We start from the raw sequence: 22,629 nt of genomic DNA, 5'->3' as shown, positions 1-22,629 counted from the left end.
CTCAGTACTTCTCTTCAAGCTCTTTAATTTCTGAGGCGAGTGTGAGATATTGATGAAAAATTTTGCTCCTCCTTTGCTCTGTGAAGAACCAATCAAGTCCACAAACCAGCATTAACTTTGGGTTGTCATGGATCCCTACACTTGATCAATAAACTTCACATATCATTACGCTGCGCAGTCTCGGAGGCCTGTCTTGTTCTCTGGCTGAAATGGAATAAATCTTTGTTAAAAATTGCTTGTGATTCGCACTTTTAGTCTTGAGGGCAGTGTATTTCTTTAGCTCGGGCTTCAGACAGCTCACAGTTTGTGCCAGATTTCGTTTGAGTTATAGTCAGGACTGTAGTTGACACAAGAATATAAACAACACGGCCTGTGTCTTCTGAGCTCCTCTGTCACACTCGTAAATGTTTAACCAGTTTCACTCACGATTTCTGTTTGCATCAGTTCTGTTTGTTGGTGCCTGTCTATAGTTTGGAGGTCTTATTCCGCAGAGGTGGATTTCAAAGATACATGGATGCCTATTGTAGGCTGTATTTAAAATGTCTTACACAGTACAAAACCTTTTTGTCTACATATATAATTTCAGCATTCATCCAACTTATGTTTTACTATATGATTGTGTTCCTCTTTTACTAACTAACTTCTCTCTCTCATTCTTTCTCCGCAAATGTATTTTTTTTTTTTAATATAAAATGTGTTATCTAACATTTCCAGTTTCTCATTATAGTTAATCTAATACAAATGTGTTTGTCTATTATGAAATAACAGAAAGAATATATGTGGTTATGTGTAATTTGTCTAAAATGTCATTTGAGTGCCCTTTTATGCTTTATCTGCACTTTGGGTGCTTTCATGATACCTTATAATTCACCTCATAATCAGCTGTATGTAATTTAACATAGCTATAATACAAATTATATAATTGATACATTAACATTTGTGCTTTTTGAAAGGAATTGACACTTTTATTCAACAAGGATGCATTAAACTGATCAAAACAGACAGTACACAGACATTTATGTTATGTTACATATGCAGTAATAGACTATAAATTCAATTTAAAAAAGAAACGCTGTTCTTTCGAACTTTGTTCATTATTTAAAAAAAAAAAAAAAAGATCATGTAACACTGGAAAGACTGGAATAATGGCTGCTGATAATTCATGTAAATAAATGAAAAAAAAAGGAATAAATGCAGCCTTGGTGAGCATAAGATACTTCTTTCAAAAACATGAATACATCTTACAGACCCCAAACTTTCAATAGTGCACTTATTTAAAGGAAAGGTTCACTTCCAGAACAAAAATTTACAGATAATTTACTCACCCCCTTGTCATCCAAGATGTTTGTGTCTTTTTTTTTCTTCAGTAGATAAGAAATTGTTTCTTGAGGGAAAAAATTCAGGAGTTTTCTCCATATAGTGGACTTCAATGGTGCCCCCAAGTTTGAACTTCCTAAATGCAGTTTAAATGCAGCTTCAAATGACTGAACGATCCCAGCCGAGGAAGAAGGGTCTTATCTAGCAGAACGATTGGTCATTTTTTAAACAAATTGACAATTTATATACTTTTTAACCTCAAATGCTTGTCTCGTCTAAGTCTGCGTGAACTCTGTTTTTTTCCGGTTAAATATGGTTAAGTTAGGGTATGTTGAAAAACACCCATCAAAATCGTCCTACATCACTGCAGAAGTACTGACCCAGTGTTTACAAAGTGAACATGCAAAGAGGATCAAACAACCTTTCCAAAAAAAAAAAAAATGGTAAAAAAGAGATGTAGGACTATTTTGACGTAGAAAACTAGACAGGAGTTTTTCGACATACCTTAACTGTATTGACCTGGATTACACAGACTAGGCATGCGCATCACAGAGACAAGACAAGCATTTGAGGTTAAAAAGTATATAAATTGTCAATTTGTTTTGAAAATGACCGATCATTTTCCTTGGCTGAGATTGTTTATAGCCCTTTGAAGCTGCATTTAAACTGCATTTTGGAAGTTCAAACTTGGGGGCACCATAGAAGTCCACTATATGGAGATAATTCATGAAATGCTTTCCTCAAGAAACATAATTGAAGAATGATCTTGGATGGCAAAGGGATGAGTAAATTATCTGTAAATTTTTGTTCTGGAAATGAACTTAGTAGTTAGAATAGTTCACACTCATATGAAATTTCTGTCATTAATTACTCACCCTCATGTCTTTACAAACTTGTAAGACCTTCATTCATCTCTGGAACACAAATTAAGATATTTTTAATGAAATCCAAGAGCTTTCTGAACCTGCCTAGACAGCAATGTAATTACCACGTTCAAGGGCATGCTTTGTAAAATTATGGCTGAACAACTGATGTCACGTGGAGTATTTTAAGCATGTCCTTACTACCTTTGTAGACCTTGAACGTGGTAGCACCGTTGCTGTCTATGCAGGGTCAGAAAGCTCTCGGATTTCATCAAAAATATCTTAATTTGTGCTCTGAAGGTGAACGAAGGTCTTACGGGTTTGGAACAGCATGAGGGTGAATAATTAATTACAGAATTTTCATTTATCGGTGAACTTAATGCTTCATATGCAGTGTTATTTTTCTATTTGTTGATTCTGTTGCAATTAACATGTTGTCTTTTGACTCTCTTTTGTCAGATTCACAAGCAGGACCAGAAGCACAGAGATTGGACCATGCGGTTATCGGAGGAGTGGTGGCCGTCGTGGTCTTCGCCATGTTGTGTCTTCTCATCGTTTTGGGGCGATACTTTGCAAGACACAAAGGTAATTCAGCCCCCAGACTTTTCCAAGGTCAATAAACTTTCTAATTATTGGGAATAAGATTCTGGATAGGCGAAGAAGCCATCCTGCTGCCGAAGCTCCGCAGGTGCTTTGAATTGGCCTGTGGCTACGACCACATTAAGGCCGCTATCCCTCTGAGTGCGCGGCGCTGTTGTGTTCTGTAATATAAAGTGGGCGCAGCATCTCCACTTTTCATCAGGGCTACTGCCTTCATTATCACGCCACAGACTGAGAGGATGGGAATAATCCCACTCGGAAATGAAGTTTGAAGTGGATCGCTTATTCCCACCACCTTGTAACACTTTCCAAGGTTAATTCTAAAGCGCCAAGTCAAACTGAGCCCAAACCTGGAGAGGATTTTATGGAAATTTCCTGCATTATTAGCCACAAATAACAGGTTTATTCTTCTGAGTGCGTGTCAGACTCGGTTTCCGTCTCTTTTCTTGTTTGTTTTATCTAATAGTGCTCGATCTGGAGGGTCAGATTTCATCTGCCGCGCTGTAATCAAAGCGTCCCCATCACGGGGTATTAGTTTGGGGACGTATTACCTGTTTCTCTCAAACATGAAAGACAGTATAACGCAACCAAGTGCAGCGCGGTGAAATTAACGCCTTATTTATGGGCAGGTAAAGTCCCTGGAATCGACCCTCACTCTAAATTAGAGAAGCTGCTCTAGATGGTCTTTAATCTCTTTTAAAACCCCACAATTGCATCAATCAGAGGCCCCGGGGTGCTGGAGATATTGCTTTTATCAACACGCTTTTCTTTGAAACCCACACAGGCACCTACTTCACACACGAAGCCAAGGGGGCAGACGACGCGGCGGACGCCGACACGGCCATCATCAACGCCGAAGGGGGCCACAACAACTCGGACGAGAAGAAGGAGTACTATATCTGAGTCCCGAGGCCTCCGTTGTTCTTACTATTTTCTTTTTCGTTCCCTTTTTGGCGGGAGGGGGTGGGGCATGGGGAAAACAGAGATAGCTTTTGTTTATTTGTTTGTTTGTTTGATTTTTTTTCCTGGGGATCGAATGACGTAGAATGCTACACGGGCAGCTGAGAAGATGTAGGTATTTGTGTTATACAGCGGGATCAGGGTCGGGGGTGGGGTTTCGGGGCGGGCGGGATACCAGACGTTGCCAGAAATGAGTGTAGAAAGCGTCACCACACAGCACCTCCCCAACTGCTGGTATTTTTCGTTCATTTCTCGACCATTTGCAGAAAATTCTGTGCCTTGTTCTGAATTTCTTTTCTGAGTCATGCTTTAAACAACGCCATCCATCACGACACCCCTCTCTTTGAAAACACGCACCATCTCCGATTATCAACGTGCCGTCGGCTTTCCTACGAAGGTACATGAGCGCACACCTCAATACATTCCCCTACACTGTGGGCATCTCCTTCAAAACATCATATCCTCTGTACTAAGAGCAGGCCTAGTCACATAACAGCGTTCTGATTTACTCAAAGTCATCAGCATCATGAAGGGAAGCACGAGCAGCTTCCTTCCTTCCTTCCTGTCCCTCGACAAGATGATGAGACGGGCGGAGAATTGATCCTGAACGTTGCACCTGTTTTCATTCTGACAGGCCGCGTCTGCATCGCTGCAGAATGCTTTTATCCTCGGTTTACTTCATTTACTTGAGTTTTTTCCAATTATACTCTATGTGCCAGTACATCAGAATGAGCATAGGTGCAGACGGAACGGTTCCTGCTACGCTGCACCTACGGAGGCTTATCGTCTCGTTCCGCTCAGCTAAACACAGCCGAAAGCCCTCGCAGGTATTTATTGTTTCGGTATAATGATGTCTTAGGTTTTCATCCAGAAACGTTTTCGCACGGGTCATAATGACGAGAGTCGCCGTCACTGAAAAAGGTCTAAATGCTGTGGCTTACGTTTTGCTTTCTCATCTTACACCGTAGTTTCCCATGCAGCGGAGGTGACCCTCTAGCACACGTAAATAACTACCTAAAATTGTGTCAAAGCGAGAGTTTTAGAGCCGAGGCTCAAGGGAGAAAGCGCCACAACCGTCACGTTCGTAGATGTACAGAGAGGGAAGATTTGGAAATGATTTGATTGCTATAACTTTACTACCTTAAAATGCATTTGAACAGCCAAAAAACATCTGCATTTGTGTATCTCGTTTGTAGGCGAGTCAGTGAGGATGTGACATTGATGTTAAGCAGTCCAACAAGTGTGTAATGGTATATGATTGCCTGTCAAGTTAATTGCCTGTTTGTTCTTCCTCAGAGGAAACAGTGGCAATCGCAGCTAGCTTATCCTAGTGATATTAGTATTTGAATATAAACTGCCCAAATATCCCAGACTCCATGGTGCGAAAAAGCACCGCGGCGAAATAATTTCCTCTTGAAGTGTAAACAATGTGTGTTTTATTGTTTATAATTGCTGTGAGTTGCTCCTCTGGGTTCCCGCTTATGCATAATAGTCCCAGGCTTCAAATGAGGTTAGTTTGAATGGAGAGTGAAACAGTCTTTTATTATCAATACAGTTTGAAAAAAAGTCAAAAAAGCTTTTAATAACATTCCAAATATTTTAGGAAAACAGTCTACGATGTAATTAGCCGCATTTGTGGATTTTCCCCTATATTTACGGTCGTTGTCAACATGACGCTAACCAAAAAACTCGCTCAACTATCATGCTCTCTTCGCTCCTGTGAACGCATTAGACATTTCACCGAAGCCTAGCTACAAACGTAGCGCCCGTTAAGGGTACATAATGTAAGGTGGCTAAGATGTCTAAAGTACTTTTCCTAAAGAGAAGTATTTCTTCTCATTTCCTCATGACTCTCTCTGTAGTGTAAGTGAGCTTAGATGCCATAGTTTAGGCCCTGCTGAAATCAACCTCAGTGTGTAAATAAAACGGCGAGGTTGAGGGGGGAAAACACACTCTTGTTTGCTTTATTTTCTTATTTAAAAAAAACACACACACACACACACACGAGCATTCACTGAGACGTTATAGAGTATGTGCATTAACACACTTTGGACGCGTTTCGTTTTTACGTAGATTACAAATCCGAGGGAATGTCTTGCAGCTTGATGGTTACCGTTGCAGTTGAGATATACAGTTGTGTGGCTTGTGCTTAACTAGTGAGCATCATTTAGCTTTGGTCTGGCAGCTTCTGAACAGGATTTCAGACATCCCTTTTTCTCTTTTGCATATGTGAGAGACATGACATCAGTATACTAATTTGTGGTATTTAGACTGGGCCGATGTACATTTTGTTCAACTTGTTATGTTAGACCTGTTTTAATGTGATTAATGTGGTTAAATCCACTCTACTAGGCGTCTGAGGACTTAAGACAGACGGTCGATGGGAAGACGCGGTTACGCCAGTGATCTATTTTGTCGTCTGCCTCTTGTACAGCAAGTCGAAAAAGGTCAAAATGAAAGTGTCTAAATTTAACTGCTCGTTTTGAGATGTGAACTGGGTTCGGTTTCGATTTTGTCATTTCTGTTGTCGTGTTTGTTTTTGTTGCTTTCCTAGTGCCCCTTGTTTGATAGTGCGACAGTGTTACTGATAAAACTTGAGTGATTTCTTTTATTTGAACTTGACGGTTTCTTTTAAGCCCTGTCTCAGGTTCACGTACAGTACACGGTATGTTTGCATCTCAGGTAGAATGCAAAGTTACAGCCCCTGATTAAGAAAACAGAAATTGAATACAAACCGGATCAAGGTGGATCTCAAATCAAACGGTGAATTTTACATTAGAACTGTTTTGTCTATTTTTAAGTTGTTGTTGTTTATTTGGTGCACTGTAAAATGTGTACGTAATGTACACTGTTGAGTATTATCTTTTTTTTTTTTAGACCTACTTCACACAGGACAGGAAAGGACAAACCACTCTCATGATAAAACGTAATTATTTTATGGGTTTTAGAAAAAAAAAAAAAATCTAAACATGAAGGTCCACCCGTAAACCCTCAGTAAGCAGATTGTACGAGATTCTGCAAAACGTAAAATAGTTACGAATTGCCATGCGAGTGTGTTGGGACAAACAAGTACCAATTTGAATTCAAAGTTGACATGTTTCTCGTTCTGGTTCCAGATAGGTTGGAGAGTTTTGAACGTTTATCATTCATTGTTTTAGGTTGGTTATTTTTTGTCTTTCTGCTGTACTTGGGCAATGTTACTGTGTATTAATGAAGAAAAAATGATATCCACATTCCCATACACATTTTGTATTTGTTCATATTACACATTTTTACAAAAAAAAAAAAAAATGGAGAGTTCTTGTCTTAATAAAAAAGAAAAGATATTAATGTTCAAAGTAATGCTTGGTTTTGGTGGTGTTATTTCTTGTTACATGTCATGAAAATCTTCATCTTTTAAAGGTAAAGTTCTGAGTGAAAAGACACATTTTCCTGTCGCCGATGATCTACACCGCAGCAGGATCTGAATCAATTTGAAAACTGACAGAATCTCATCAGGAAAATGTGGTATGTTTATCTTACAGGATACTTGTGACTTTAAAAGGAGAACTCCACTTCCAAAACAGCAATTTACAAATCATTTACTCACCCCCTTGTCATCCAAGATGTTGTCTTTCTGTGATCCAAGATGTTGCCATGTCTTTCTGTTTTTAGTAATAAAGAAATTATGGTTTTTGAAAAAAACATTTCAGGATTTTTCTTCATATAATGGATTTCAACTGTGCCCTTGATTTTGACCTTCCAAAATGTAGTTTAAATGCAGCTTCAAAAGGCTCTAAACGATCCCAGTCGAGGAAGAAGGGTCTTATCTAGCGAAACGATCAGTCATTTTTTTTGAAAAATAAGAATTTGTATACTTTTTAAGCACAAAAGCTTGTGCAGCACAGGTCCTGGGATGCGCGTTCACGTACTATTGAATCAGGTCGAAAGGTCACGTGGAACGTGTGCAGAACTACAGACCCAGTGTTTACAAAGCGAACGCGCAAAGACTAACAAAGTGCAAGTAAGTCAAACGCTGTTTGCAAACAAAAAGGTACAACGATGTCGGATGATTCTGAAGTTGTAGGAGAAAATAAAATGGAGTTTTTCACCATTCTCTACCTTTTTGAGCCGGAGTACACAGATGATGAACTTAGACGTGATTCGTTGTAGTGAGGGGAAGTTTGGATCATTTTACCAACTCTGACCTTTGAGTCTCGTTCAGCAAAATGAACAAATCTTTTTTCAAGTCATTTCGTTCAGTTTAGCAAAATATAATTAAACTGTTACGTGTTACTTCCCTAACACATCTACTGCTTACACAAATGTTGATCACACTACAAACAAGACAAAACTATAATGCTATAAGAAATGGAAAAGATTGTTTACCTGGGTCTTTAGTCTATGATTACCTCACCTCACCTCTTATCTGACAAGTTTTCGGGTTTGAATCATTCGTTCATCACGTGACAGCCCCATAAGATGAACGAACGACTCAAAACAGGTGAACTAGTTCCAGTACAGAACCTAATAGGATGTTGCGCATGCGTGACTGGACGAATTACTCCCCGAGTCACATTAAAGATTCCTTCAAAATGAACGAATCATTCAGGAACGTGCATCCCAGCGTCTATGCTACACAAGCTTTTGTGCTTAAAAAGTATACAAATTTTTTATTTTTCAAAAAACGACTGATCATTTTGCTAGACAAGACCCTTCTTCCTTGGCTGGGATCATTTAGAGCTGCATTTAAACTACATTTTAGAAGTTCGAAATCAGGGGCACAATTAAAGTCCATTATATGAAGAAAAATCCTGAAATGTTTTCCTCAAAAACCATAAATTCTTTACGACTGAAGACAGAAAGACATGAACATCTTGGATGATTTACAATTTACATGAGTAAATTTTTTGTAAATTGTTGTCTGCAAGTGGACTTCTCCTTTAATATTTGAGATTCACATTTTTCCTCACAAGCCTTCAAAGGCTTTTTAGCTATTTCACTAGTCATTGGTATGTTCTTTTGTCCAGTGAATGAGATCACATGATCATATAGAATTCTGCATACACAACGAAGAGTTGAATTTGCGTCCAAAGATACATTAGTAAGCTCATTTCATTTCTAAATACATTGAGCCAGTTGCTCAAGCACCCCAGGATCGTTTTCTGGCATTTAAAGTTTACTGTCGCTTTAGAGCGAGTTCACGAAATCCAGTCCAGGCTCTCGGTTTCGCATCTCCTTATTATCCTTGGCATTCTCTGCACTGTCACACTTCCGCATTGTGCTTTTATTCAGCTGAACTTCGACCGAGGCAGCCTACAGAAAGAACATCTCTCCAAGGTATAGCGCGCTTGCCGCAGCTTCTTTCTCAAGCTGTCTCATGCCCGCACCCTGACCTCGCCGCCCAGTGGCAATCTCAGCGACACACTCTGCAGATGCTGACCTTGAGTTGTAGCTTTTTTTTTTTCTCCCTTTTTTCTTCCCCCTATATGATGCCTGGTTTTTGATTGCCTGAGCAGGAGCTCAGCACCAGGGTTGTCACACTGCCAAGGCTCAAAGTCACCCTCTGCTCAGATAGGATGGATCTCAAGGTACAGGCAGAGAGGAGCACAGATGTCACGTGGAATCATCTCCGTTCCAGAGAGAGACAGAACCAGATCTGGGGGAGAAGAGAGCGTTTCATGGCTCAAGGCGATGGAGGGATTTCATCATGTCCTGTAGCTTTGCTAGATTACAGCAGAGTGTGTAAAGTTACACTATATCTGGATTAAAAATCATATTTTAATACTTTTTGACATTTTCTTGAGCTGATGCGATGGAGTAGCTCTCAGCACAAATCGTTGCGATTTAAAGCGATATTGCACACAAAAGTGAAAATTCTGTTCCATTACTCACCCTCATGTCATTCCAAACCTAAACGTTGTTTGCTTCAATGGAATGCAAAAATGGAATTTTGATACTTAAAAGGGTCCTGGTTATTTTTTTATTTAGATTCTTCTCCTGTGATTACAGAACCTAGTTACCACTTCAGTGATTTTTAAAACCATAACAGTAAACAGTAATTTATTGTCAGTGTTGGGGAGTAACTAGTTGCATGTAACAGAATTACCTAATTTAATTACAAAATAAATGTAAGTGTAATCCATTACAGTTACTGAGAAAAATATGTAATTAAATTACAGTTTGATTGACAATGATTAACAATTACAAAGGGGGGTTATATCTGAATATTTTTACACGCATACAGATTTGATTGATTTCTTTACAAAATTGCATTGACTGCTCTGAAATATGAGACGCAAATATTTCAGTAGTTAAGGACACAGAATATGACACGTTTATTTGATAACCGTTTTATTTTCTATTTGGGTTTATATATATGCTTTATTTTTTAAATTACCTTTTTTTCCAAGGCTTTGTTAGATGTCAGTGTTTCCTGTCATTGCTATGCAAAATTTTTAATGTTAAAAACAAGCTCATAGCTAATAAACTATATCTTGTTATATAGAGGTGCTAAAGTCTAATTTTGTGGTAACTGTGTTTTAAAATTAAATTAATTCAAGTGATGAAGGATTTTGGAAGTCTGACATTAATCAGCGTTTAGTACTAACCCTGCCTGCTTTAAATGTTTGAAAATTTTGTCATAACAAAAAAAAAGTAAGACAAAAAATAGAAATCTAAATTTAAAAAAAGTAATCAAATGTAATTAGGTACATTAATAAAGTACAGTTGCGGTCAAAAGTTTACACCCCCCTCCAACCCCTCGCCCCCCCCCTTCAGAATCATTAAAAATGTTAATTATTTTACCAAAATTAGAGGGATCATACAAAAAGCATTTTATTGTTTATTTAGTACTGACTTGAATAAGATATATTTCACATAAAAGATGTTTACATATAGTCCGCAAGAGAAAATAGTTAAATTTATAAAAATGACCTGGTTCAAAAGTTTACATCCCTTTGATTCTTAATACTAAGTTCTTACCTGAATGATCCACAGCTGTTTTTTTTGTTTGTTTTTTTTTTTGTTTAGTGATAGTTGTTCATGAGTCCCTTGTTTTTGCTTAACAGTTAAACTGCCCACCGTTCTTCAGAAAAATCCTTCAGGTCCCACAAATTCTTAGTTGTTTTTTTTTTTTTTTTTTTTTTTTTTTTTTTCCCAGCATTTGTGTGTATTTGAACCCTTTCCAACTATGACTATGATTTTGAGATCCATCTTTTCACACTGAGGACAACTGAGGGACTCATATGCAACTACTACAGAAGGTTCAAACAATCACTAATACTCCAGAAGGAAACGTGATGCATTAAGATCCAGGGGGTGAAAACTTTTTGAATTTGAAAACAGAGTAAATTTAACTTACTTCGTCTTCTGGCAAACATGTGACTACCTTCTGTAGCCTCTGAAGGGCAGTACTGAATGAAAAAAAATATGATATTTAGGCAAAATAAGAAAAATGTACACATTCTGTTCAAAAGTTTTCACTCTCAGCTTTTATGGTTTTTCCTTCTGGAGCATCAGTGAGCATTTAAACCTTCTGTAATAGTTGCATATGAGTCCCTCAGTGGTTCAAATACACGAAAGGCGCAGCTGTGGATCATTCAGGTAACAACACAGTATTATGAATCAAGGGGATGTAAACTTTTGAACCAGGTCATTTTTATAAATTCAATAATTATTTTCTCCAGTGGACTATATGTAAAAAAATTTTGTGTGAAATATCTTCAGGTCAGTACTAAATTAACAATTAGTTTTTAATTAGTTTTTATGTCTGTCATTAGATTAAATTTACATAAAGCAAATTAAATGCAAGTCTACTTTAATGTTTCAATTAACTTCTGTGGAAAAAAGTGTCAAAATATGGGTGAAATAATCCATCATCATTCAGCGTAATATATTTATGTAAAAGTGAAACATGCTTATTCTGACCTGTACTTATTAAAATACATAAAGTAATTATACTACATTTGATTTTATTTTAAATGATTACAAAAACTTACCTAGAAAGGTAAAGCTTAATAAAGATTTAAAATTACTTTTAATTAGTAATTTGGGAGCTGCACTGTGATCCCTAAATAGATTCTTTTAATGTCATTAACGATTCTTGTTTCTAAATATGCTTGACGAGAGTTTTTTTATATATAAACTATTGTTACACTAAATGACATTTTAGTGGGTGTCTTCTGTAAATCATTGTAAAAATGTAAGATAGTTTTTTTTTTTTTTTTTAATTAAGTGCAAAACCATGACAACTCCTACACATTAGAAATGTTTCCCTTTGTTTTCAGCTATGGTAACATCAGCATATAAAAACAGCTTAGATTCTTCAAAAATTCACACTGAAACAACAGAATACAGGACTGGGATGATGTGAGAGGTGAGTAAATAATGTCAGAATTGTAATTTTGTGTGAACTACCCCAGACTATAGGACATCAGGTCTATTGCAATCTCATATAGAGGGAGAGCTCACCTTTGCAGACTCTAAATGGATCCATTGAAGGTAGTTGGAAAGGGGAAAGTCATTCACGGCAACAATAGTGTGTCTTAATAGCATTGGCCCTCCACTCACTGCAGTCTGGGTCCACAGGTGAGAAGGGGACTGATTCCTGAAATTGCAAGAGATTTACAAGGATAGAGATGGAGGAATAATCCATTAAAGCCAATATGGGGTTTTGTCTCCATACAGGCCATTTATAGGACTGGAGTGGACAGACTTATCCCTGTGTGTTATGACATCATTACTGACCCATGGACAAATCTGATTCAGAGATTAATCATACTGTGATTCATCTATGATTAATCAGACTCCAGTCATCTTTAGCATGTACCTGATATCCAAATCCAATTTTCAAAAAGCAGTTCAGACTTCCAGTTGATTAAAAAAATGAAAATTCTGTCATTAACTACTCACCCTCATGTCGTTCCAAACCTGTAAGACCTTCATTCATCTTAAGAACACAAATGAAGATATTTTTGATGAAATCCGACAGCTTTCTAACCCTGCAAGACATGTTCAAGGCCCAGAAAGGTAGTAAGGACATCATTAAAATAGTCCATCAGTGGTTCAACCTTAATTTTATAAAGCTGCGAGAACACTTTTTGCATGCAAAGGAAACAAATAATGACTTATTTAAACAATTTCTTCTCTTACACATTTTAATTTGTGTTCTGGAGATGAACAAAGGTCTTACGGGTTTGGAACAACAAAAGGGTGAGTAATTAATTCCAGAATTTTCATTTTTGGGTGAACTATCCCTTTAAAAATAAATAAATAAATAAATCACACAGTGGCCCCAAAACAGAAAAGTTGCAAACATTAGTGGATCATGTTCATGGTTAATATAATGAACTACATGCGTGTTTACTCTGATACAACAAATATGTGAACCTGAGGTGCAATTGCTTCATACATCCTCTAAAAATCAACTTTCAGCGGTAACTGAAAAATGCTATCTAATGCACAGACATTGCAACAGTTTTAAGTGTGACTTAAGTGACCGAATACTTTACTGGAGCATCTGGTAATTATATATATGCAATAATAATGACCCATCCCTTGCCATTTAGAATAAATTACACCTTAATTTATAAATGCCACTACAGCAAAACAGATGGCTATACATCAAGATGCAAACTAGCATATTAGACGAGGATAAGAGGTAAGGATGAAAAACACTTTTGCCCTCAATGTGATTTGCATATTTAGTTTCGTTCCTCTTCTTGTAGATTGAAACTGATTTTAATTCAATTGCTGATCAAGCCAGTCAGCATGTTAGCAACACTGTTAGCAAAAGTACAGCAGACTAAGTGAAGTCTAAAGCAGAGTTTGTGTACTGTATCCATTATTTCTATTTAATAAAAGACAAACAAATCCCAGCTGGTGTCACCTAAAACATCTCGCTAGATGTGTGTCACAATGAGTAATAAGGCCACTAACAGCATGTAAGTCACTGTGAGCCTTATTTATGTCTTTGAAGTTCTTTTGGCTTGACTTTCTTCTCATCTCTTGTTAGCGGGATGCAGAGATTTCTGCCATGGCGACAGCCTCTCGGGGGGTCTGAGGAACAACAGCTCTTTTCTACGACTTCATAATGATCTAGGATCTGTGAAACAAACCCCATATTCTTCTTATTAGCTCTGTGTTGTGTTCAAACTGCACCAACCTGCTCGCAAACTGCACTTTCCCAGATGGCAAACATTTGCTTTGATTTTAGCTGAAGCGAGAGGGCGTTAATGAGACTTTGATGAAGGTAACGGTGTTTGTTATATAATAATACACCTATAGCACACCTACAGCGGTATAGAAGAAAGTGTAACACTATTCAGTAAACCTCCGTTCAAGCTGAAATATGATAGAAATATGATGAAAGTGCAGCGCTTGCATTTGCATTGCAGGTGTGAAAGCGTCCTCTTTATCAATCTTTCAGATATTCAAAAGCTTCCTAATAAAGTCAACTCCACTTTCTTTCCTTCTGCATATTTATCTTGGTTCAATATTTTGTGTGAAACCGGTAACTGCATGATTTTTCGCCTTTTTACAAAAGCAACAGACCTTAAAATCCATCTTTTGAACTCTTTCTACAACACAATGGGAAGCTAATTAAACCATCTCAAGTTCTTTTTGGGTACATTCAACAAAGCTCATTCAACCAACCTTGTTACCAAAGTTACTATAACACCTTGTCCTAACCAGACGCGACCCGACGTGACAAGCTTCAAGCGACAAGCAATTTGGCTGTCCAAATGCGACAAAATCACTCAAATAGCAGCCATCCAAAAGCGAGAAGCACACTGCACTCCCAATGAAATGGATAAGTTTCTAATCTAATTCATAAATATTAAACTTTTTAAATCTTTTATTGTATATAAATACATATAATGAGTGACTGATACCATCTTTGTCATGGAAAACAATTTGCACTGATTTCGCAGTTTTAACGTACATGTTCGCTTCAAGATCTGAGGTAAACTATCTGTTGTCATGTAGTATGATATTCAAACTCACATTAGACACTTTTAACACTGCATAAAGCACAATGACTGGCTGAGACTATTATTGTCATAGTTTGTATGTTGTTCTAGCCGCAACATCGCAGAAAATAGAAAACGCTTCTAAAACAGAAACTTTGTGTGTCACCGTCACGGCTGGTTCTGAGGACAAAAACCCAGATTAAAGGAGAAGTCCACTTCCAAAATTTCTAATCTTTTTATAATGTACTCACCCCCTTGTCATCCAAGATGTTCATGTCTTTCTTTCTTTAGTCACAAAGAAATTGTTTTTTGAGGAAAACAATTCAGCATTTTTCTCCATATAATGGACTGCTATACTTACAAAATGCAGTTTAAATGCGGCTTCAAATGATCCCAAATGCAGTTGTAAACGATCCCAGTTGAGAAAGAAGGGTCTTATCTAGCATAACGATTGGTTATTTTCATAAAAATAATACAATTTATATACTTATCAATGTCAAACGCTCGTCTTGTCTTACTCGGCCAGTTTATGACACAGTTAGGGTATGTCGAAAAACTCCCATCCCATGTTCTCCCTCAACTTTAAAATCTAAAACCTATATCGCTGTTTTACCTTTTTTGTTAAGTGTGTTTGATCTTCTTTGCATGTGTACTTTGCAAAGACTGGGTCGGTACTTCTGCAGCGATGTAGGATGATTTTGAAATGACTTTTGAAGTTGAGGGAGAAAATATGATTGGAGATTTTTGACATACCCCATACTGTCTTGAGTCAGAATACACAGAGTTCAACGAGAGCAAGGCAAGATGAACGTTTGAGAATAAAAAGTATTTATATTGTACTTTTTTAATGAAAATAACCGATCGTTTCACTAGATAAGACCCTTCTTCCTCGGCTGGGATCGTTTGAAGCCGCATTTTGGAAGTTCAAAATTGGGGCACCATAACAGTCCATTACACAAAGAAAAATGCTGAAATGTTTTCCCTCAAAAAGCGTAATTGCTTTACAACTGAAGAAAGAAAAACATGAACATCTTGGATGACAAGGAGGTGAGTACATTATCTGTAAATCTTTGTTTTGAAAATGGACTTCTCCTTTAACATGGAAAACATACCTTTTATCGCATTGTGTGTGTCGTGTAGTTAGGACACAGTGTAAGAAGAAAATGGTTAAAAAAAAACATTTCTACCCACCTTTATTTTTTTAACGCAGAAATAAGCCTATAGGCGAGACTTCCTTTTCATTAGCCTCTATAGGGAAATAACCAGAAGAACAACAACATGCAATTAACGATAAAACTGTTTGCACTTATTAAGATAATACATTACAAAATATGGTAAGACACACCAATTTCCAATATCAAGAACAAAACAAGCTGTTTTGTACAGCTAAAATAAAAAAAGGGTTTGCACTTATGTCAGGAGTTGGTCAGTTTCCCGGACCCGTGGCCATATTCGCAATACTCTGATGTAAACAACAGCATGGATTGCATGGTGAATGTACTACTGAATATGTTCTTCTGCTAATTTATGCTGTCTATACCACAGAAAATATGCATGGAAGCTGCCAAATCATATAGAGAGGGACTTGGTAAGCACGAAAGGGCACAATATTTTGACCAACTAAAGTTAATAGGTGGTAAAGTTATGAGCAGTATTAATTAAGTTATTAGCCTAATATTTCACATACCACATCTGAGGCAGCCATTCTAAATTAATTAGTTAATTAATTAAATAGTTTTCATCAATTTACAGGTGATAAGGTTTATTGTAGCTATATGGGCACTCAGCTTTCTTGGTGTTTAATACATGTGGCCAAAATCTCATGATATAAAAGAACTGCTATGCACAGAATATTTAAAACATCCAAAAGTATATTGGCTTCAACTAAACAGCAAATGCTAAGACTCTTGTCTACTCTTCAAACACACAAAAATATCCTTTATAAGACAGTGTTTCTTAAGTAAATAAAAGTTATGATGTCTGACTGACTGGATCCAATGGAATTATGAGGTTTAGTCACAAGCACAAGCACAAAATGCTTTTCACTGGTTAAATATTTGTCAAACCCACAAACAGACTGTGACCATTAGTTCTGATTTAAAATAATGCAAACAAAAAATAAGAGATAGGAAGCTTCTGATAATTTTCCACAGCACACCTGACAGCCTATCACAGCACACTGGTTGGAAAACACTGTTGTATAGTACTCCAAATGTTCCTGGCCAATTAGTACAGCCCAAAACATGACAATGATTCACCATTTTCAGCAGTAAATATGCACGTTTTGTTCAGTTCAGTGGCATTGTTTACGTTCAGTGCCACTAAAATGGCTGATTGATCACTTGTCGTGAAAACACTTTATAGCTGGAAGCAGATCAGACTGAAACCCAGATCCATAAAATGTACAAATGGCCACGCCCACTCTTACGGGAAAAATAGTTTGCTTAGGTGCTACTTTATGACAGCTTGATTTTGATTTGACTAAATGTTTAATCCTGTAATTAGTAACACTGTTGCCAAGTTCATTTAGTCTGATTAACTTTGTCCATTTAATTTTGATGTTTATTTAACATTTATTGCTAGAAAATTACAAACTCACACAAATCAGGGCTGTAAACTGTTTTAGACATTTTTTTTTTTTTGTTACAGAGTTGCAATAAACTGAAAATGAAATGGCTAATTTACATAATCAATTTGCATTGACATGATCAACATTTTCTGCAATCTAAACACCTTTCATTGACCATTTAGTAAATGTTTACAAAAAAAAAAAAACACTTTTTCAGGGCCTATTCCAGTGCTTTCATGCTTGTCACTGAATGTTGACTTCTAGCAGCCTCTCTAAAAACCAAAAAGAGTCATTTTAGGTTTTGCAAAATCAGAACTCTGTAACTGGAAAGGTCTCTAGAAAAGGAGAGTACATACTTTATAAATGTCTAAAGTCGCTGGGGTATATTTGTAGCAATAGCCAAAAAAAAAAAAACATTGTATGGGTCAAAATTATTGATTTTTCTTTTATGGCAAAAATCATTAGGAAATTAAGTAAAGATCATGTTCCATGAAGATATCTTGTAAAATTCCTACTGTAAATATATGAAAACTTAATTTTTGATTAGTTATATACATTCTTAAGAACTTTATTTGGACAATTTTAAAAAGGCAATTTTCTCAATATTTAGATTTTTTTGCACCCTCAGATTCCAGATATTCAAATAGTTTTATCTCGACCAAATCTTGTCCTATTCTAACAAACCATACATCAGTGGAAAGCTTTCAGATGATGTATAAATCTCAATTTTTTGAAATTGACCCTTTATGACTGGTTTTGTGATCCATGGTCACAAATATATTTAAAAAAAATAACACTGATAACACAATATTGATCCTTATAAATGCTGTGGTGATGCAGTTTATTTTGTCCTAGTAAACAGGTCACCGTTGAGGCTAGTACATTTCTGTGAAAAAGTGTGAAAATGGAGGAAATTTACCTCTGATCCAGTCATCCTGCAAGGATTTATGTTTATCCACCTCCACATTTTGCAGAAATATAGCTTTTAGTGGCTGATAAGTTTGCAAATAATACAGCTCGCACTGAGTTTTCGTTTGCCCTGCCAGTTTCAATAGAGCGGCATTATTAGGAGATTCCACTACAGCATCTCAGTGATGATTGGAATTGGCGTTCTCCAATGCCGCGGGGACGGTGGAAGCTATCGGCTGGATCCTGTTATAACAACTCAAATTGCGTTGAACCGCAATGAGTTGACTGGAGCAGAATTGATTATTTGTCGAGGTGCTTTGAAGAATTACGCTCTCACTTTGTTATACAGCGTTTTATTAAGTAACGCGCTGTGAGTAAATATTGTTGTCTTTTATTTGTCAGTATTACACAGTATGATGGTGCCGTTGATGTGCTTCATGCTGGTTCCTGGCAGAAGTAACTGCATATGACTGGCCATTGATAGCAGACCTAAGCCATTGAGAGCTCATAATTGGCTGAGCCTCAGCATTGGAGCATTTGCGATCTCGCGGGTCCCTCTCTGTGTGTCTTTCTCCACACACACAGTCTGTTTATGGAGCTTCTCATTGGAGCTCTGGGATCTCAGTAATTGTGGTGTGTAATAGCAGATGCCCCTCTGTCAACCCTGAGTACACATCACTTTCACAACAACCACAACTGCCATGTTTTTTTGCCTGCTCTCCCAGGGTTTTATAAGGTCAGATTGCACTCATGTTCTTGCAACAACATTTTTGTATTTTGTTGTTTGTATAAATGTCACCCAGTGAAAAGGTTTTGGTGAAGGGAAGCGGTACGGAATCAATTAATCCGTTCACCTGGTGCCGGAGCGTTAATCTCTCCTTCGGCTCCAAAGAATCGGATGCAAATGGACTGCCGTGATGATACTGTTGGTGTTCTCCAAGACCGCATTGTTTTTTTATTATGTTTTGTCAGGAAATCTACTTTAATTTACGTCATTTGCACATTGTTAGAAAGCCTCGTCCGGGTTTGGATTGCGTGCGCACGTTCACATCTTTAATTGCCTGTCTTCACAGCGGTCACAACTCACGGTGGTCAAGTCACATTGCCACGAATAGCAGAAATGGTATTTTTGCCATCAAATTATCTTACTTTTTTCACTTTGTTATTTCTAAAGTGATCTTTATCCACTGAAGGTTTTTTCAAAAATAGTTTTAATTTGAAAAACCATTTGATTTGCTCTCCATGGAGACACAACTTTCCCAATTATTCTAGAGTGAAAAGTTTGTGTCTCTGTGGGTGAGCAGGGATTGATTCGGCTCAATATGATGCACTGCATTTTATTCCAGGAACAGCATCGAACAGCAGCATCATTTCTTTAGTCTTTATACTCTACTAATGGTTATATAGAAAAAGTAGTGGAAGATTGGGGTAAGATGTGTCACCTTTATGACAAATCGAACATGAAAGATTCACATGAAAAAGTGTAAATGTCCTACTTGGCATGTAGGGTAAAGTGTGCTTTGGCGTAGCTTTGGTCAAAACCATTTTCTGCTCAACATATTGATGTTTTCTGTTTTATTTGTTACCGTTTTGATAGACACAGGGGGCATATTAATACAAAATCTACATCAACTCACAAAACAGGCATCAAATACTTCCTGCAAGCATTTTACTTGAAGTACTGATGCTAATCTCTGTTTTGTCACTTTTGCGAAGCATTCTAATGAAAATTCCATTTAAAATGACTAAATTCAATTTGAGTTATTTTGGAACGGAGTTTCCTCTTCATTCCCTTGGAATATTTCAGCACTACATATTACAAATTCAATTTCAATATGCAAGTTTCCGCTGGTTGAAATTCAAGCCATGTTTCATGTAAGCAGTTCATTCAGAGATACACTCTTCTCCCTACAGCAAGACACTGTGTGCTTTCTAAAACATAATTATAAAGCAGAAGACATTTTCCACCATTTTGATGCCTCATCCAGCAGCATGTGATACATTCAGCTACTAATTTCTTCAATGCAGACTCCATAAACCACATGGTTGATCTGGAGCAACCTGTCTTCTCTTTGTACAGTAGTTCACAGACCACCTGTTGTTGTCCTTTGGCCATCAGTGAAACTACTTTGAAACAGAAGCTTCTCAAGATTTGAGCTACTAATGATTCAAAGATTGTAAACTTCAACAAAGCAGCTAGATGCACTATAAGCTACTAACAGAATTAGCTACATTGAAGCTATTTATATATACACAACAGTTCTTTCTGGTCCTCTAATCTGGCTGAGAGGAGTGTGATATTCAAGTGATATTCAAGTTTCACCATTTGTATCACTCCGCTTGTTTTATTTCTTACAGCGAGCTTCATGGCAGACGCCCAAATCGACCATCATTTTATAAACAATACTGTTTTTGTGTCATGGAATGTAGTTTTAATAGTTTTTTTGGCTATAATATACTTGTTTAGACTTCATATATGCTGTTTGTTAATAAAAATAACTTTTAATTGAAAATTTGCTTTGATGTTTTGCTTTCGAGCTCCTGCGTGTCAGATTTGAATCTGTGGTGGAAGGAAGTAGTTCCACAAAACAGAGGGTTTAAAGACACTCCGTTGTTGTTTCTTATGTACTTACACACTTGTGCAATCAAACTGTTGTATAAATGCAATATCCCACGAGTAGCTATGCGATATGGCTATATAACAGCACGCTGTGATTACCCAAGGCCGAATCACAGCCGTGCCGATATGCAGCCATAGCGCATGGCTACAAGTGTGATGTTGCTCATATACGATCAATAAATCATTAAGTTAATCTTTAAGTCAATATTTTGAGTTATATTAATATAAATTACATAACATAAGTTGGAAAGGGTGTAACGATACATGTATTCTTACCGAACCATCACGGTACGGGCATTTCGGTTCGGTGCATGAGGCCTTACAATGAATACAGGCAATTCACCCTCAATCCAGAAGGGGGCGCCCGCAGTAATGCAACTCTGTTTGATAACCGCCAGCAAAAGAACGGCGAATGCCAGGAGTTGCGCACTTGAAAACAAAGCCCACTAGTGACCATGTGCTGATTCTGAACACGTCTCTCACTGACACGAGTATAACGTTACTTTAAAGGCTTGCGCACTGAACCGTCTGTGAAATAAAGCTTTGTGCTCTTTTATCCTACCTCTCTCTCATTCGGCACAAATCCAAATATTCCATAATATTTCCACATTTGTGATGCATCCAAATGCTAAACTATTATTTATTATGTAAATTATAGACTTTGTATTTCAGTTGAGTCCTAACGGTGACACAGTGAGGCGGGCGCGCTGATGTTTTGTTCACTGTACCAACTGCGCTGTCAAGTTAGCAATGCTAGCTGATATGTTTTTTTGTTTGTGTGCGCCGGCACGATTACTTTAACTTTCCTCATACCAGCAAAAGCAAATAGAATGTCGCTTTCTGCCATTTGTTTCCTTTCTGTCACAAAACTGAACTGAAACTCAGCAAATATAGGCTACGTTACGTGACGCACAGAGTTTTTTTCCACTTGTCCATCAGTTAACTAAATTAAATATATTTCAAGTATTTATTCCTTGTTTGTATATATGTACTGCAGATTTTACAGCCTATATATGACATTAATTTGATACAATATTTAGTAATTTCACATGTAGGTGGAAAAAAATATGTAATTTGCACTACTGTCTGTTTAAAATAAATGAAAAGAAACCTAGCATAGTAGATTTGGGTTTTTCTGTTGTACCAAAATCGTATTGAACCATGACCCTCGAACCCAGGTATGTACCGAACCGTGACATCTGTGTATCGTTACACCCATAGTTACTAGATAGTACAGTTTGATTAGAACTTACATTCCACTGGATAATTTAGGCATTAGCTCAATAATATACTGAGGGTGACCTTTAAAATGTTTGAATTTTACACAGACAATCTTTAAAAACAGGGTGAATCCTAATCAGTGTCATCCCTGTTACCCATATGACAAAACCTGTTACTCTAAAAAGTAACAGACTGACAGTAGCAGGTTTGAAGATTTCAAACTAATTTGCTAATTGCTAGCTAATTGTCAAGTTCACAAAAGCACATTGTACACTTTGAAAGGAATTTACTTGTAGATATTGATTATATTGGATAAAAGAAATAAGTGCTTAAATTTACATTTTAAAAATGGTAACAGGATTGACATTGCATGATGCCCCCCCTCAATCAAGCCTCATAAATCATCAAAAATAGAACAATATAGAGGAGTGAGAGAAACATGCTTATGTTTTAAGTGTTGGAATCCTGGTTGAGAGATGATGTAACCTCCTAGAAATTGTGTCACATGACTGTACATTATTTTACAAGGGTTTTTTGATGAGGGTAACAGGGCTGACATGAAATCAGGGGACTAAAATGATTTATATTTTATAGAAAGAAAAAAAAAATCATACTTAT

The 22,629-nt window shown here is 37.1% G+C and overlaps 1 protein-coding gene across 1 annotated transcript in view; it reads left to right on the top strand.

Moving 5' to 3' along the window:
- Positions 1 to 6,730, top strand: part of cadm1a (cell adhesion molecule 1a) — a 356,532-nt gene extending 349,802 nt beyond the window's left edge. The window contains 2 exon segments of the mRNA XM_051093071.1: positions 2,640 to 2,765; positions 3,565 to 6,730. Coding sequence (XP_050949028.1) covers positions 2,640 to 2,765; positions 3,565 to 3,683 — 245 coding nt within the window. The 3' untranslated portion in view covers positions 3,684 to 6,730.
- Positions 6,731 to 22,629: the final 15,899 nt, after the last annotated feature.

This window comes from Labeo rohita, chromosome 21, assembly GCF_022985175.1.
Source record: "Labeo rohita strain BAU-BD-2019 chromosome 21, IGBB_LRoh.1.0, whole genome shotgun sequence".
NCBI classification, from domain to species: Eukaryota; Metazoa; Chordata; class Actinopteri; order Cypriniformes; family Cyprinidae; genus Labeo; species Labeo rohita.
This window is presented reverse-complemented; position numbering and strand designations above follow the sequence as displayed.